The sequence below is a fragment of the Rana temporaria genome, chromosome 7 (assembly GCF_905171775.1).
Source record: "Rana temporaria chromosome 7, aRanTem1.1, whole genome shotgun sequence".
NCBI classification, from domain to species: domain Eukaryota; kingdom Metazoa; phylum Chordata; class Amphibia; order Anura; family Ranidae; genus Rana; species Rana temporaria.
The window spans coordinates 37235812-37253376 of record NC_053495.1 but is presented as its reverse complement, the minus strand read 5'-3'; the positions used below and the strand labels follow the sequence as shown (position 1 = coordinate 37253376).

The window sequence follows — 17565 nt, the reverse complement described above, 5'->3', positions numbered from 1 at the left end:
TTAATATATATATATATATATATATATATATATATATATATATATATATATATATATATATATATATATATATATATATATAATTTTATTACCAGGGGGGCTGTATTAAACCGTAACGTGGGCCGGACTTTTGGACATGCCTGGTATTTGCTCTTGAGGATGGGGGTAGCAAATCAAAACTATGGTTTGTTCTCAATGGGGCAGGTTTGCTACATTTTGTTCTAGACCACACTGATCATTTCTTGTACCAGAATCTAAAGCGTTGTGTAAAAAGGTGACTGACGTACTACAAATTATTATATGCTTTGGGAATAATGAACATCGTGTTGTCATCTAATCGAGGAAACCCGCCTTATTTTAACAAGTGTGAGAAGCTCCCATGAAGTGCATTACAAGTACCAAACAAGTCACATGGTGTGTTTATTAGCTTGTTGCCGTCTTAAAGGGGTTGTAAAGGTAAATGTTTTTTCACCTTTAAGGCATCCTATAGCTGCACACTGTATCACGGAAGTGTGCCCACAAGATCTAACCCCCATGGGAGAGAGCTCCCATGTAGGGGGTTAGTTCTTGTGGGGAGGAGCCGAGACAGCCACCGAGGGACCCCAGAAGAGCAGGTTCGGGGCCACTCTGTGCAAAATGAGCTGCACAGTGGAGGTAAGTGTAACATGTTTGTTTAAAAATAAAACATACATTTTGCTTTACAACCCATTTAATGTATGTGCTGGTAAAATGTAAACATTGCAATTGGGCAGACCAATGGGAGTCATACCTGTTGTTGAGTCACTTTATTTTGATCCTGATAATGTGCACCTGTCTGCCCAACTTGTTGTTTTCCTAAAGCTTGGCCACAGGTTGGTATAACTGGGTATATGTTTTTTGTTTATAAGAATGTTCGTTTGTTTTTCTGATCATTATTGGGGTCAAATTGACATTTGTTTTCAACCGAAATGGGTTAGAAAATTCAAAGGAGCAAGATAAAAAATAAACATTTCTCCTAAAAGTATGTTTGTTTGAATTTCTAAACGTGTATGTGATTTTTTTTTTTTTTTTTTTTGTTAAGCCAAATCCATATATTCCGAAAGGGAATGTTTAAAAGCAAATGAAATCTTGAACTACTTACGAAAGACAATCCAAAGTTCTAAGACTTTTCGTACGACTTTTCTTTAATAGTTCTACTAGGGTTGCAACAATACCATTTTTATTTTTTTATTTATTTCCCCTGCGAGTACCTATACTTTTGGACAAGCAGGGTGGATTTAAATAAATCAAGTTGCTTTAAATCACTAGTAAAAAGGCTTGCTTTAAATCAACTAGGTTTTAAATCATCATTTTTAAAGCGCAACTGTCATCTCTGTTCTACAGCAGGTCCTTCTCTGACCCTCTGTTGACTCACTGACAGCCCCATTCACTTTAATGGGATGGCTGGTGATGTGGCAGTGACACAACAAAGTGAGAGGGACGTGTTGGCAGCAGGTGATTGGATGCCGCTAACAGGCGATGCCATGACAGGTGCTCTTTAAATGTAAGGGCTCATTCTGGCTGGTAGTGTGAAATTGTGTAAGCCCTGGTTCACACTGGTGCCATTTGACATGTCAGATCACATGTCAAATCGGCGGCATTTGCCGGCAACGTCACCATCCTAATCAGTGCGACGCCGCACTGATTTCAAAAAGTAGTTTTTGTGATTTTGGCACAGATAGAAACTGCACAGATGTCTCTTGGAACTACGTCTGGTGTGAACTGGCCCTAAGGCTGGCTGTACAATATACAATTTACTTTTACAATTTCCTTTAGGGCAAGTTCACACCAGACACAGTTCCGTTCAGCTCTGTGCGCTTTTTTTTTCCCTGCACAAAATGCATGCACAGTGTTTTCCATGTATTCCAATGGCTCTAGTTGACACCATGCAGTAATTTTCTTAGTTTATGCACCAGAAACTGACTGCATGGTGTGAACTATAGCCATTGGAATACATGGAAACCACTGCATGCATTTTTAGTGCAGAAAAAATGTGCACAAAACTTTAGGGAACTGCGTCTGGTGTGAACGGGCCCTTAGGCTAAAGGAAATTGAATAAATCGGATGAAAATCTTAAACCTGCAGGTATCCTTCCAGGAAGTTTCTAGGCAGTCAGTCCCAATTTTACTTGTGATATTCTTGTCACTGCTGCAATATCCTTCTTGGCAGTGTGTGAACAGAGTTGATTGTCACACGTTGCGAATTTATATGCGTTGTTTTTTTGGGGAAGTTGGCAGGAATTGGAATCATGAGCTCAGCTCACCCTGCTCCACCTCCTTAGCAGTGACTGTAACTATGTAGTGGCTACAAAAAAAATGGTGATTTTAAAGCAATAAACCATATAGACCTGTATTTTTTTTATGCGCTACTGGTATTATGTTTTGAAAAAGGTAATGGAACAAAAACGACAGAACCTGTTTGACAGTGATGTTTGCTTTGTATGGAGACGATTGTTAATACTGTTATTGCTGAACTTGACTGGCCATTCACTTGTGACATTCTGCTGAAAGGAAAGTGGTGATCTCATTTTCTTGACATGCAGATGACATTTTATGGGCACAAAGAATTTAATAATTTGCTACCTAAAGTTTACATGAAGGATTGGCTCTTTTCCCTTGCAAGGTCCTACAGAGATGCTCTTGCATGTGTACTTTTAGTGGGTTAGTGGGGAGCTGTGCGTGTGCAATTTCTGTTGACAGCACTGAAACCTTGGGACCACAAGTCACTTTCATCAGCATTAATAGATGGACACCTACTGTCCATTGTGACTTGGTATTCTATGCGCATGCTCTCCAACAGGAAGTCCAGGGAAGCTGCACTGAAGGGTTTGGCTGCTGCTTAGGGCTAACATAAATAACAATGTGTAGCTGGCAGCATAACTGACTGTGTCTACCATCAGTACTCGCAGATTAGAATATCAAAATGAGGCTCAACTCATCAGGGTTTATGCTTTGTCAGTGACTCCACGTATTTTAAAGCAGTTTCAGCCTGTAAAAAAAAAAAAGAAAAAGTCGGCAGCTGCAAATACTGTAACTGCTGACTTAATTTAAGGTCACTTGCCTGTCCATGGATCCTGCATTGTCTGCACTCCAAGCCCATTCATCGGCTCTGTGTGCAGGCATCGGCATTGCAAGTAAGGGAAACGGGCAGTGAAGCCTTCATGTTTCACAGCCGGTTTCTTACTGCACATGTGCAAGTTGAACTGTGCTTTCTGAATAGTCCTGTCTTTTGGGACACACACAGGTCCCAGAAGGCAGCATCGGGAAGGAGAAGGGGCAAGACATAACACAGATCGCCGTACCAGAAAGTCTGAGTGCGTACCTGTCAAAACCAGGTCCCCCCCCCCCCAAAAAAACAAAAAAACAGGAGTTAATAAGCAGATTTTTATATATATATATATATATATATATATATATATATAATATATATATATATATATATAATTTATATATATAATTTATATATTTATATTTAGAGCAGGTTAGGCGGAGGGGGGAGGGAGGCAGTCATAGGAGAGCAGGCTGCAGATGACGTTGGCACGGTGTCAGGGCTCAGCAGCCCTGATTGTCGTGGTCAGTTTACAGAGGGGAAGGCAGAAACTGGCAGGATCAGACAGGTATTTCTGGTGTTACAGGGGACCAAAGCACTGTGCTGTATAACCTGCTAAAGACACAGGATCAATATTTTTTTGGGGGTTAACGAACAGGTAAAGAGGGTAAATCATCCTATGAAGAGACTTGTTCTAAGGGCCCTTTCACACGGAGCGGATCCATATTGATCCGCCCCGTGTGTGTCCGTCGGCTCAGCGGGGATCATCCGTAAATCCCCCGCTGAGCTGTCGGCAGACAAGGCGGTCCCTGCACACTGTGCAGAGACCGCCCTGTCTTTCCTCCGCTCTCCCCTATGGGGAATCGGATGAATACGGACCGTGTGTCCGTATTCATCCGATCCGTTCCGCTGGACGGAAGAAAAATAGGGTTTTCTTCCGTCCGCAAAAGCGGATCTTTGCGGACGCGGATGTTTGCATCATCCGCTAATGTCTGCAATCCCATAGGGATACATTACAAGTCCGTAAATGGACTTGTAAAAAACGGACCGTTTGTCTGTACGTACGTGTGAAAGGGCCCTAATTCTAATCCTTCACTTGGAATGATATCCTCTTCCTGATGTGTTTCTGGGACAGGAAATGAAGGGAAATCTTTCCAGTTGGGCACTAAGCAAAAGATAATTTGACAGCTTCAACACACTATCCAAAGCGTATTCAAGTTTTGGTTACACATAAAGGTTATTTATGTGCGGTGTATTGATGGTCTATGGAGCACTAGGCAATCGGGCTGCCTTCTATTAGCAATGCTTCTCTGTGCTGTGCAGAAAACCTTCAACTCTAAATATAAAACACTTCTCCCGAGTACTATACCATTGCTCATCATCCATGAGTGAAAGGTTGCTTTAGGAACGAGCTGCTATGTAAGATTACATGCCATTACATAGCTTGCCTGACGCAAATGTTGCTAATTAAAGGAAAGTTCTTTATTTTTGCAAAGCATGCTCTTGAATTTCATAATTGAGGAATGAGTGATGATGGTTGCAATGTTATGTAGGTTCTGAGAAAGTAATTGGATACTAGTCACCATGTGATTGGTGATCCCTTCCAAGAGCCAAAACTAAGCAAACCTTAGTGAATGTGAGAGCAACACTGACATCAGTTGACATTCATTTACAGGATCAGGTTTGGGATGTGCTGTGATCAAACTTCATCACGTTACTGAGGCTGTTGTAATATGTATTTATTGGGTGGAATAAAATCTGTTTACAGCTACTTAGTGTTCCTTACGCCAGTATGGTTTCTGGCATTTTATGAAAGCCCTGCAGCTTGCTAACTGGAACAAATGATGCATTGCAAAAATGTGCAAATTTGCTCCAAACCATTGAAATGAATCAGTCATTGCCTTTCAGTGTCTAGCTAGACAGCGTACAGCTAATTGTTGGTTGTGGTTCAGTGATTATTAAATCTGATAGCAATGTTAAGGAGCCCTGACTCTTCAGAGCCCAAAACAGTCTGTAGTATTTAATATTTTCCCTGAGATGACCGGGAGTAGTTGGGCTGCCCTTAACATAAATGTATACATTCTGCCGTGCTGGTTTATGAAAGTGATACTAAAAGCTTGATCTTTAAAATAACAAACCTGTTATACTTTCTTCTCTCAGGTCTTCTGCCAGTGATCTGCCGATATGGTTCCGGCTATCGTGAGTTCCTTTAACGACTGCGCAGGCGCAAACTTGCCGATGGAAATCTCCGAACCTCGGCCGGCATCCAGGGCGACGTGGATTTCGAGGAAAGTGGCCAGGCGGCCTCACGTCCTCACTTCGCTCGGACGGCTCGCTCCTCTCGCTCGGCCTCCTGACTCTTTTTTTAACATCCTCCAATCCACGGGGATGTTAAAGAATGAGCCTGGATGCCGGGCGAGGTTTGGAGATTTCCGTTGGCAAGTTTGCGCCTGCTCAGTCCTTGAAGGAACTTCCCCGTTAGGGGAACCTTAAGGACAAGTCACCGGCACTCCTGGCTCCTCCTCCACACCACTACTCCCCCCGCCCAGTATCCCTATAGAAAGCTACCTGCTGTGAGGACACTCGTGCGTGCTCGCTCCCAAGTCTTGCTCTGTGTGTAAGAAGAAACGGAGCATTGCTCAGTCCTGCCCCCTCCTCCCTCCTCAATTGCTGTGCTCTGTCTGAGCCAATGAGGATGGAGAGAGCCGTGAGTGCTGCTGCACTCTTGCACGTCGCTGGATCCATATCGGGCTCATGAAAGTATAAGGTGTGGAGACAGCTGCACACTGAAGGTGTTGTACCTACATGCACGAAGGTAAAAAAACATTCAGCCTTTAGAACCACTTTAAAGTAGATGGAGCGGTATCTACTTGTGACAGAACCCACTGTCACTGTGTGTTTTGGAGGGGGCTGTGGGCTGACCTCCTACCCACAGACTATGGCCCAGCAGAGAACTGGGGTTTTGGACGGCTATTTGCCATCTGCCACCACCTGGAGAAGACGCCACCTCTAGACATTTGTGTTTTGCGGTCGCCAGTTCATCCAAATCGGGTGAACGTGGTATCTGTGGCTGGTCTCTTAGAGTCGTTTCTGGCTGCTTAAACCTATTGGCCCGGCTGGGCTAAATATATGCTTTTATTACACAATGTACTTTTAGCTGATAAAGGCATATACAAGATGGCGGTATTCCTAAAGCGTGGGGCTACGAGACCTGGGGACAAAATGATGTTGGGATAATGTAATGAAGGTCCTTGTATCGGCTGCATCCCATCTCATAATCATGTTGGGTCATGGCACGTAGGCAAAGGGTGTGGAGACTCATCCCAGTGGGGGATGTGTAAGGAGGGTCTGACTGCTTATCCTAATCCCATTTGAACTGTAGTTTCTGTTTCAATGTACAAGTGTTGAGTTCCCATTGGTTCTTCCTTGTCCCCTACCCCCTCTATGATAAGGCTAAGGGGAGTGTCCCTAACTGTGTTTTTAAAGGTGTATGTTTTGCACTTGATAAACAGTAAGGGCTCATTCACACGGAGCGGATCCGTATTGATCCGTCCCGTGTGTGTCCGTCGGCTCAGTGGGGATCATCCGTAAATCCCCGCTGAGCTGTCGGCGGACAGGGCGGTACCCGCACACTGTGCAGAGACCGCCCTGTCTTTCCTCCTCTCTCCCCTATGGGGAATCGGATGAATACGGACCGTGTGTCCGTATTCATCCAAACCGTTCCGCCAGACGGAAGAAAAATAGGGTTTTCTTCCGTCTGAAAAAGCGAATCTTTGCGGAGGCGGATCTTTACGGGCGTTAGCGAATGCATCATCCGCTAATGTCCACAATCCCATAGGGATGCATTACAAGTCCGTAAACGGACTTGTAAAAAACAGTCCGTTCACCCGTGTGAAAGGGCCCTAAGGGAAACGGTGAAACCTTGCGGCTTCACAGTGGTTTCCTACTGCACATGAGCAAGCCACACTGCGGTTGTGACCAGATGTGAGAGCGGGTACCTGTCAAAGCCAGGTGCCCCCTCCCACCAAAAAGTGCCAAATGTGGAGGGGGGGAGGATGCAAACTAGCAGAACTTCACCTTTTTGGGTTAAGTTCTGCTTTAAAGACTCAAATGGTACTTGATTCCTTTTTGCACAGAACTGTTTCTGTATTTAAAAAAAAAAAAAAAAAGTTATTAAATGATTTTTTGTTCGTGGTCATGGTACTGGAGGGAGGAGCTGTAGTAGTATTAATGACTGTTTCTTGGTTTGGACTCTCTCCCTTCACTGCATGTGTGCTGCATTGTGGCTGGAGCTCCAACAATGCCCTCTGCTCAGGCAAAATTACACTGCATGAGTTTTTTTTTTTTTTATCCCCAACTGCATATTCACCTACCTCTCATCCATGGTTGGTTATCGGCACTGCAGATCTCATGCAGCCTTATTTTAGCCACTTCATGTTTAGAAGCATGTACAGCCAACAATGGCTATATGACATTTCTTGGAGTGAGTGGCCTGATGGTGACAACAATGGATCAGGTCTAGGCACTGATCTCGTTTTGAAAGTGCGTGTGACATGGGAATGCAATTGATAGACTGGGGCAGAGCGTTGTCACCCTATATCAGGAAGTGCTTGATAAAGGGCCTTCATGACAGGATCACTAGATATTTGTTTAATGATGGCTATGGATTTATAATTTATTAATGGTTTTTGAAATATGAGATTTTTCCAAATTGCATTTACATGTACTTGAAACACTCCATAAAAAAAAAAAAAGTTTTATTTTGTTGCAGCCCCATTTGAAGGACTGTTCTGCTAGAAAACTGCTAATCTGCCTGGTTAGTTCTTGAATGTTTTTCTTTCTTCTCTTGCAGTTCTACCTTCAAGACACTAAAAGTAGTAATGGTACCTTCATCAACAGCCAGAGATTGAGTCGAGGGTCTGAAGAAAGTCCACCATGTGAGATCCTTTCAGGAGACATTATTCAATTTGGGGTTGACGTAACGGAGAACACCAGAAAAGGTATGTGATTTCTTCTTTGGGTCTATCCAAAGTGTAATGGATTCTACTTTGGCTTAAAAATAAATTTCTCCCTAGGGGCTTTAAATACTGAAAGATGCACAGTTCTAGAATGTTGTCTCGTTTGACACCATAACTTGGGGACATGCACATCACTGTTTGAAGCATTGTTTTAGAAAGTCTAAGGTTCCACAGATCAGTTCTTGAAAGCCATACAGATTGGGAGGTCCTCTTGTGTCTTTTGCCTCGTAAGGTTACAGGGTTGATATAACTGACACTATGAAGTTCCTTTCTCAGCAAAGAGGTGACAAGTTATTGTACACTATAAGGTAACATGAGCTCTTACTACAGCCTCTGTAATGGAATCCCAGCAGCCTAGGGCATCAAATGTGAGGCAGTCAGTGACCTGCTCTGCACCTGCTCCGTCCTACAAATCCCTTATAGTGCTGACATGACTGATCTCTGGCCGATATAAGGTGTACAGTAAAAGTTTCTCATTTGTAGCTCAACTGTTCTAGTAATGCTTACATGACTTGGGTGCTCATTTGCTGACACCTTACCTTATATCTTTTTACTGATTATCTGAAAGAACAAGTAAAAGTGCACCTTTCTTCAAAGCGCAGTAAACCTCTCTTAGCACCTCCTAGGTACACCTATGATTCAAGCCCTATAAGCCAGATTAACACCCCTCTGTGTCAGGCATAGCCTACTCCAAGCATTGGCTTTGTTTACATTGTCCATCATGCTACTTTTTAGCAGCTGACTTATTACAAAGATCTACTAGTGTCAACCTTTTAAAAATCATATTGCTCTTCTAAGTGCATATAGCTGATATTTGCACTTTCAGCAAAAACTATGGTCTAAAAGGTATTTTGGCTTGTCCTAGAGTAGGACAGCTCATTAGAGGGTACAACAACACCCATCAGTTGTGGCACTTAGATTGGGATGATCCTGGGTGTTACTCTTGCTTTTTACTATTGTGCCTGTACATGCTACCTTGCCTGTCGGCTGCTTTGCGTTAGATGTTGCCCTGGCTATGTTCACACTAGCCTGCACTGTGCGTTCTGGATGTGGGAATGCCATCGATACCTGCATTGCACTGCTCTTGCGAAATGCGCGGGGCTGTCATTCATTCTATATGGCACCACCTCACATCTCAGCCCACAGTCATGGTTAAAAAGACTATGTGGTTTCGCTATGGCCGTGTTTTTTTAAAGGTGCATGCATATTTTATATGCATTCCACGCAGGACAGCATTAATAGGCTGCCGTGCCCAAACAAACATGGGACGCATGTCCTGCACTTGTGTGAACCTAGCATCATTGCAACACCGCAAATTTATATCTGGCGTGTCGTCGGAACTATTGTAATTGCACAATGTACTAAATAAAAAAAATACTAAAAAATAAAAAAAGTATATTGCCTTGAAGCCATTGAATAAATACAATTGACACTTTATCTCTTTTTGCAGGTGGTGAAGGGGGAGCAGGCAATACACAAATTACAGGTTCTTACAAAATTAAAATATAAAACCAACACAACACTGGACAGTGCAGATAAACATATTTTATGAGTAAAATGTAAATTAAAATGCACTATTAAGTGTAGACTTCACAAGGGCATATAACTAGGTGAACAATTATCTGATGTATGTGTGTAAAAAATATTTTTTATATGTAAAATACATTTTTTAACATGCAGAGCTAGCAAGCAAGAAACAAACTACAGTAAAACCTTGGATTGCGAGCATAATTCGTTCCAGAAACATGCTTGTAATCCAAAGAAATCACTTGTATATCAAAGCGAATTTCCCAATAAGAAATAATGGAAACTCAGAAAATTCATTCCAAAACCATTTGTTCATAGATCCTTCAGTTTTTTAGTCCATATAAAAACATTATGGCAATGTGATGGGTTGTGTGACCATAAAATGTCCATCCACAAATGGAAGCCTCCACAAGGGGATTAGAAGCAAAATCCATCAGGAGCTACAGAGTATAAAAGAGAAGAGAGGCGCCTCCAATTGAAGCAATATGTTGCTAAATGTTGTCCCTTCATTAAATGTAACCATATTGCTACACTTGGAGCCGCCTCTCTTCTCTTTTATACTCGGTTGTGACATGACGCTACTTGTATATCAAGACATCGCTTGTATATCAAGTCAAAATTTATTTCAAAATTTTGCTTGTCTTGCAAAACGCTCTCAAACCAAGGTTTTACTGTACATTTGCACCAATGTAGCGCAGATCATTTAACATTATTACAGAATGTGAAAAGTTGCTGTTCTTAAAGCGGTGGTTCACCCTAAAAAACAAGTTTCTACCATGAAATTCAGCATACTAGCGTGAGCTACAGTATGCCTTTTTTTTTTTTTTTGGGGTTGTACTCGGTTTAATCCTGTAGTTAAGTTTCAGACTCCCCGCGGGGAATGGGTGTTCCTATGCAGAGGGAACATGATTGACGGCTGGCTATGGCGCGTCACGCTTCCTGAAAATAGCCGGAGTAGGACTCGGCTCTTCACGGCGCCTGCGCACAGACTAGGAGCTGACTGCGCCGGCGCCGTGAAGGGCCAAGTCCTATTTTGGCTATTTTCGGGAAGCGTGACGCGCCATAGCCGGCCGTCAATCATGTTCCCCTCTGCCTAGGAACGCCTACTCCCCGTGGGGAGTCTGAAACTTAACTAAGGGATTAAACTGTGAGTACGGCTCAAAAAAAAAAAAAAAGGCATACTGTAGCTCGCGCTAGTATGCTGGATGGCATGGGAAAAAAAGGGGTGAACCCCCGCTTTAAAGCAAGTGCAGTACATTTTCTTTTCAGTTATTTATATATAGTTTTGTTGCGCAATCCATATACCTTTTTTAAAATTTCAGAATGTGTAAACTACAGTAATCCAAGTGCAGCCAATGCTATTGTAGGGTTACTGATATATGCTGAACAAGAGTCGGCATTTTGATGGGTTGCTAGTTCAGTAGATAAAGCATTTTTTTTCTCAGATTGGCACAGGTTTATTGAATTTGTCTATTTTAGACCTGGCTTTTGCTTAGTATTTTACAAAATACAAAAGGAATGCGGAATTTAAAGAATAACACTTACTGTAGCAGTACCGGGAGTGGTGAAAATGGACTGCATCAGCAATAGAACAGTTTTACCTTTTTTAAAGTCCTAAATAACTTTGCATAGAACAATGGAAAATGCAGAGCTGTTTTGGAGCCTAGAGCAATAATGATGGTTGCAGACAGAGGTGACAGTCTGGTATGTTTTTCTATGGAGAGCAATGGTAGCTGTTACCCCTACAGGAAATAGTACATGATATCAGAGCTGCCCAAAGAGCTAGATAGTTTTGATCCTTGAACATAACAAGATTAAGCATTCGCTTTACTTGTAACATCAGCTGTGTTATAGGGGAAAAAAAAGTCCCCTCTGGGTGAATGAAGTACATTGCATTGATTTTGAATAACCTTTGTTACAAATTCCATAAAAATTCTGTTCTGATGATATAGCTGTGTTTCACTATGTACTTTTCAGAGTGCATGGGGGGTCTGTGTTTTTCATTAACCACCTGAGCAAGTCTCAGTGTTGGATTGAAGAGGAATGCAGTACCTGCATCCTTATCAGACAAACCTTAGCGATATTCTCATCAGAAATAGAATTCTTGTTGCAGCACTGTCAACACTATGGGCAGTTTATTGTGTTTAAGTGCCTGCCCCCTATAATTGTAGTCCATGTCGGCAACAAGCGTGGTTCCATAGCATGTTGCCACATGCTATGGAATCATGTAGTTCTAAGGCAGGGATCCTCAAACTGCGGCCCTCCAGCTGTTGCAGAACTACACATGACATGAGGCATTGTAAAACTCTGACATTCACAGACATTACTAGGCATGATGGGAATTGTAGTTCCTGAACAACTGGAGGGCCGTAGTTTGAAGACCCATGTTCTAAGGTAACCACCCTCAAAGGAAGTTACAGGATGTTCAAATGGCTTATCTTAAAGTAGAACTAAAGGCAAAATCTTTTTTATTTTTTTTAAATGGAATCGGAAGGGGTCAGATTTTTATTGCTGCCTGTGTCCTGACAAAATTGGTAACTCGGCAGAAAATCGAACCATGTCACGTCCGCTTTCTTTAAACCACCAGTAATTGCTGATTTGGATGAATTGGTGTTTGTACACATTACCGGCTACCAAATACAGTCCAGGAAGGTTTCGCTTTTTTCACTGCACAGTGGCTAATGAGGACACAGTTGTAACCGCCTCGGAGGCGGCCATTTTCTTGGTTAGTTTTGGAGCGGCTTAATCTCTGCTCATGATATCGTACATCGGACTCCATTCGGTTGTGTCCAAACAGCAATTCGTCAAAAACTACAATTCATGGTGGTTTGAAGAAAACAGAAGTGACACTGCTTGCTCATTCTATCAGGTTCGAAATTTTGTCAGAACACCTGCACCCCCATTAGGGAGAGTCACTCTTTGTTATGTGTACTGTTATCAATAGTAAAAGAATCCCAAATATTGGGTGGTCCCCTGTAATTTTCCAATGGAGACAATAGTAATGGTGAAAGCCAGGGATTCCATCACTTTGGAGGGATTTTCTCTCCCTCCTGTTATGGCTCTGGAACGGAATGTGTAAGGAAATTCCAACCCATGGGACAAAGCTGGCAAAAAAAAAAAAAAAAAAACCTGACAGTGGTTTAAAGTCCCCCCTTGTACATCCCCCGCATGTACCTTCAGGTGATTGGACTCTGGCAAAGCTTTAGGCCCCTTTCACATGGGGCGGATCAGTAATGATCCGCCCCGTGAACCACCGCTTGCTCAGCGGGGATCGCTCCTTTGATCCCCGCTGAGCCAGCGGATGACAGGGCGGTCCCTGCACACTGTGCAGGGACCGCCCTGTCTTTTCTCCGCTCTCCCCTATGGGGGGATCGGATGAACATGGACTGTCTGTCCGTGTTCATCCGATCCGCCAGATGGATGGAAAAGTAGGTTTTTCCTCCGTCACACTTTGGTGGATCGGAGCGGGTTGGATGTCAGCGGGCATGTCACAGCTGACATCCGCTGCTCCATAGAGGTTCACGGAGCGCCCATTCAGGTCCGCCAAAAAAACTGGCAGGCGGACCTGAACGGGCCGCCAGTGTGAAAGAGCCCTTAGAGGTTTCACCCCCTGGATGACTACCTTACAACAATACCCCACTCTGCGAGTCCTCAGTTTTTCTCCAGTGTCTCCTTCACAGAGAGAAGAGTCACACTCTGCTTAAATTGGAACGTTACCCTATTTCTAGCAGGAACCTGCTCCCACTTTTCCCGGTTTATACCAGTAGTGTATTCTTATTGGTGCAATCTTTGTAAAACCTTGGGAGTCATACCTGGACCAGGCTGTAGGGATGTCCTGTAATTTAGGCTTCGGGGACTGGATTTTGATTGGGAGCTCAATGTGGCACTTGGTGCAACGCATTGAGTTAGCTGCAGGGTGCTCTACTGGTTTAGGGCTGTGGTCCAGAACCCAGTCCTGGAAGACCCCCTAGGCTTTTACAGTCCAGTGTCTTGGACAGGTAAGATAATGTCACCCCATCACTATGCCATGTTTGGCTTGTGTTCACCTAGTAGAAATTTTCAAACTCGCCACTAAATTCCAACCACTCAGAGCTCAGTCCTTAGTGTATGACCAGGTGTTATATCGCACAATGGTCTGACCCTTTCACCACAGGGATTTGTTACAGGGCAGCCTACAATGGAGTGGCTGCGTACTCCTTACGGACGCACCAACAGGGGAATACCCTCACTGAGGCCAACACAGTACTCAACCTCAGAGCGAAGATGCGTCCCTTGCACCAAAGCAAGAACCGTCTCCAACACCCGTCTCAATATCCGAATATTTTTCAGACACGCAACAAGCAGCTGATTTAATGAAAGCAGAATTAAAGCGGTTGTCATCGATGTATGATCTATATGTAGGCTCAAGTGTATATAGTACTGTGTTTCAGTAGCAGGATAGGAACTTCCCATCCTGCTCCCAGAATAGAATTAAGTCGAGCTGGGTGCTGCTCAGCCATTCACAGGAAGATTGGATTTAATGAATGAATACAATGTTTGTACTAATTGGCTGATGCAGAGATAGTGATGTCATTCTATTGTTTCTCCACTTGGGTATAACAGAGAACGCCTTGAATTCATTCAGAAAATACAAGGCTTCCTGTGATTGGCTGAGCAGCAACTGTTCATACAGCCCTGACAGCTGTTGCAAATGGCCTGGCTCAAACAAAACATTTTGCACACTAACACATGCAACAACCCTACTGGTTGTAAAGGCTGCATGCATTTTACAATCACTTAAAGGGGTTGTAAAGGTAAAAAAAAAAAATCCTAAATGGCTTCCTTTACCTTAGTGCAGTCCTCCTTCACTTACCTCATCCTTCCATTTTGCTTTTAAATGTCCTTATTTCTTCTGAGATATCCTCACTTCCTGTTCTTCTGTCTGTAACTCCACACAGTAATGCAAGGCTTTCTCCCTGATGTGGAGTGTCGTGCTCGCCCCCTCCCTTGGACTACAGGAGAGTCAGGATGCTCTCTATGTTGCAGATAAAGGAGCTGTGTGTTAGTGGGCGTCCTGACTCTCCTGTAGTCCAAGGGAGGGGGCAAGCACCACACTTCACACCAGGGAGAAAGCCTCGCATTACTGTGTGGTGTTGCAGACAGAAGAACAGGAAGTGAGGATTTCTCAGAAGAAATAAGGACATTTAAAAGCAAAATGGAAGGATGAGGTAAGTGAAGGAGGACTGCACTAGGGTAAAGGAAGCTATTTCGGAAAATTGTACCTTTACAACCCCTTTAAGGTACACGCCTATTACCCATGGTATATGGCAGGGATATGCAATTAGCGGACCTCCAGCTGTTGCAGAACTACAAGTCCCATGAGGCATAGCAAGACTCTGACAGCCACAAACATGACATCCAGAGGAAGAGGCATGATGGGACTTGTAGTTTTGCAATAGCCGGAGGTCCGCTAATTGCATATCCCTGGTATATGAGTACACTGCCTTTATCATGTACTGTACCTCTAGATGGAAATTTACAGGTCAAAATTACTCTTCTGGTTCAAGATGCATTCTGGTGCTGCCTTTTACAAGTGACAAATTGATGTCAAACACTTTAGGCCTAATGCACAAAGGGTGTTTTTTCAGCTGCTTTTAGTATTTGTTGCAGGTAATAATGCCTCTGTTATTCTATGTGTCCATGCACACACAGGCGTTTAGGAGCTGTAAGTGAAATAGGCATTTTAAAGCTGCAAAAAAGCCCCCAGGGCCAGCGCGCTCTGAGGACCAGTGTTACAGCTGTAAAAATGTCTGACATTGGTAAAAGCTGCTAAACATGGCTTAACACTGGATACAGCCACTTTAAGCCTCGTCGGGCCTTTTTCTTGTCTTTTTTTTTTTTTTTTTGACATGTCAAAATCAATAATTCCCTATGAGAGCCCATTGATTTGAATAGAAGTCGCAGCATGATAATCCAACTTAAGGTGCGACTTGTTCGCTGAGGATCTTGAAGGGGAATCCTTGCAAAAAAATAAATGGCGTGGTGTCTGTCCACCCCCCCCCCCCCTCTCCTGCCAAGACCATACCAGGCCCTTATCTGAGCATGCAGGCTATACCAGGCCACATGCACTGAACATAAGGGGGGGGGGGGGTGAGTACTTTGGGGCCTGGGCGACATGCGCCCTCCCCAGAGCACCTTTTTGATGGAAACAAAGGCCTCTTTCCGACTATCCTGGTCGTTGGTTGTAGGGGTCTGTGTGCTTATTGGAATCCCCAGCCCCCCACCCTTTGTGAATGAGTATGGGGTACATTGTACCGATAACCCAAAAAAGTGTCAAATAAAAATGGTACACAGGTTTTTGACAAAGTAATTTACTAAAGCAGCTTCGGCGATTTTCTTCTTCCTCCGGTGAGGTCTTCTTCCTCTGCTGGTTCTCCTCTCTCCACGTCCTCCCTCTGTTCGCCTCCCTCTGTTCGCCTCCCTCTGTTCGCCTCCCTCTGTTCGCCTCCCTCTGTTCGCCTCCCTCTGTTCGCCTCCCTCTGTTCGCCTCCCTCTGTTCGCCTCCCTCTGTTCGCCTCCCTCTGTTCGCCTCCCTCTGATGTTCTCTTGACACGCTAGGGCTGCCAGGTGCAGAGAGATATATCGGACACCTGATGATGTTGTCATGCCCCGGGCGGTGACTTCACAAGTGGGTGGGGCCTCCAGATGACCTCACAAGCATTACACTGGGGGAGAGCGTCGAACATTGGAGGAACAACAGAGGGAGAAGACAGCAGATAGAGGAGAACCAGCAGCTAAAGACAGCAGAGAGAGAAGTATCGGAGGAGGAAGATTTCACCAGAGGGAGAAGAAATCGGAAGGAGAGGAGACGCCAGAGCTGCTTTAATAATTTACTTTGTCAAAAACCTGTTTACTGTGTTTTTTTTTATTTTTGACACTTTTTTTTGGGTGGATGGGTAGGGTTACAATGTACCCCATACTCCACATGTTGGCGAGGGTTCCCCTTCAAGATCATCAGCGCACAAGCCGCCCCGCAAGTCAGATCATCATGATGTGACTTCTATTCAAATCAATGGGCTCTCATAGGGAACTATTGATTTTGAATAGAGGCAGAGAAATGCTGCTAAAAGCTAGTGCGGATAAACGTGCATTAACGCCAAGCGCGTTTTTGCAGCCACTTTTTCCTGGAGTTGGTAGTTGCTTTGCGGCTCATTTTTTTCTAATGCCCTGTGTACATGAGGCCTAAAGCTGCATTGTTTTCTGTAGTTTATTATGCAATCAACCCAATTTGTTTTTTACACCAAAACATTTATGTGTAATGCTAATCTCTACGTTTCCTTCCTCTTAGTGACTCATGGCTGTATAGTGTCCACAGTAAAGCTTTTTTTGCCAGATGGACTGGAGACCAGACGGAGGTCAGAGTAAGTGCTTTATCTTTCTGTCTAGAGCAAATTGCTAAGTTTTTATACATGATGCCAATATTTGTTTACAAAGGTACAGGCTAAATACAATATCTCTTTAAAAAGAGCTTTATGTAGTGCTGTCATCAGGGTGATCTTGGTCCTAGCCATAGCAGCCAATTGGGTAAGGTAACATCCTGCTTGGGGCAACACAGTGATTGTGTAACGCACATTGTAATCTAGTTAGGTTTCTGGAGTTTTTACACATTATGCTTGCTGAAGACACATGAGCATGTTTATGGTAGAGTGTAATATTTGTGTTATCTTAGTAGTTTGTAGTTGAGAGGAACAAGTCTGATAGAAGTAGTTTTTAAAGGGGTTGTAAAGGTTTGTTTTTTATTTTCTAAATAGGTTCCTTTAAGCTAGTGCATTGTTGGTTCACTTACCTTTTTTCCTTTGATTTCTCTTCTAAATGTGTTTTTCTTTGTCTGAATTTCTCACTTCCTGTTCCTCCTCAGTAAGCTGTTCTGGCTGACTAACCCCCAGCCAGAACAGCTCAGATGATGGGGGCAAGC

The 17565-nt window shown here is 43.5% G+C and overlaps 1 protein-coding gene across 10 annotated transcripts in view; it reads left to right on the top strand.

Annotated features, from left to right (window-relative positions):
* Window positions 1–17565, top strand: part of LOC120945227 (sarcolemma associated protein) — a 159630-nt gene that overhangs the window by 57407 nt on the left and 84658 nt on the right. For 4 of the 10 annotated variants that reach the window (XM_040359230.1, XM_040359229.1, XM_040359223.1 and 1 more), the window contains exons 2-4: window positions 7919–8066; window positions 9535–9570; window positions 16939–17011. In XM_040359230.1, coding sequence (XP_040215164.1) covers window positions 7919–8066; window positions 9535–9570; window positions 16939–17011 — 257 coding nt within the window. The remainder of the gene's footprint in view (window positions 1–7918; window positions 8067–9534; window positions 9571–16938; window positions 17012–17565) is intronic. The other 6 variants (XM_040359231.1, XM_040359226.1, XM_040359233.1 and 3 more) reach the window with 3 other exon arrangements.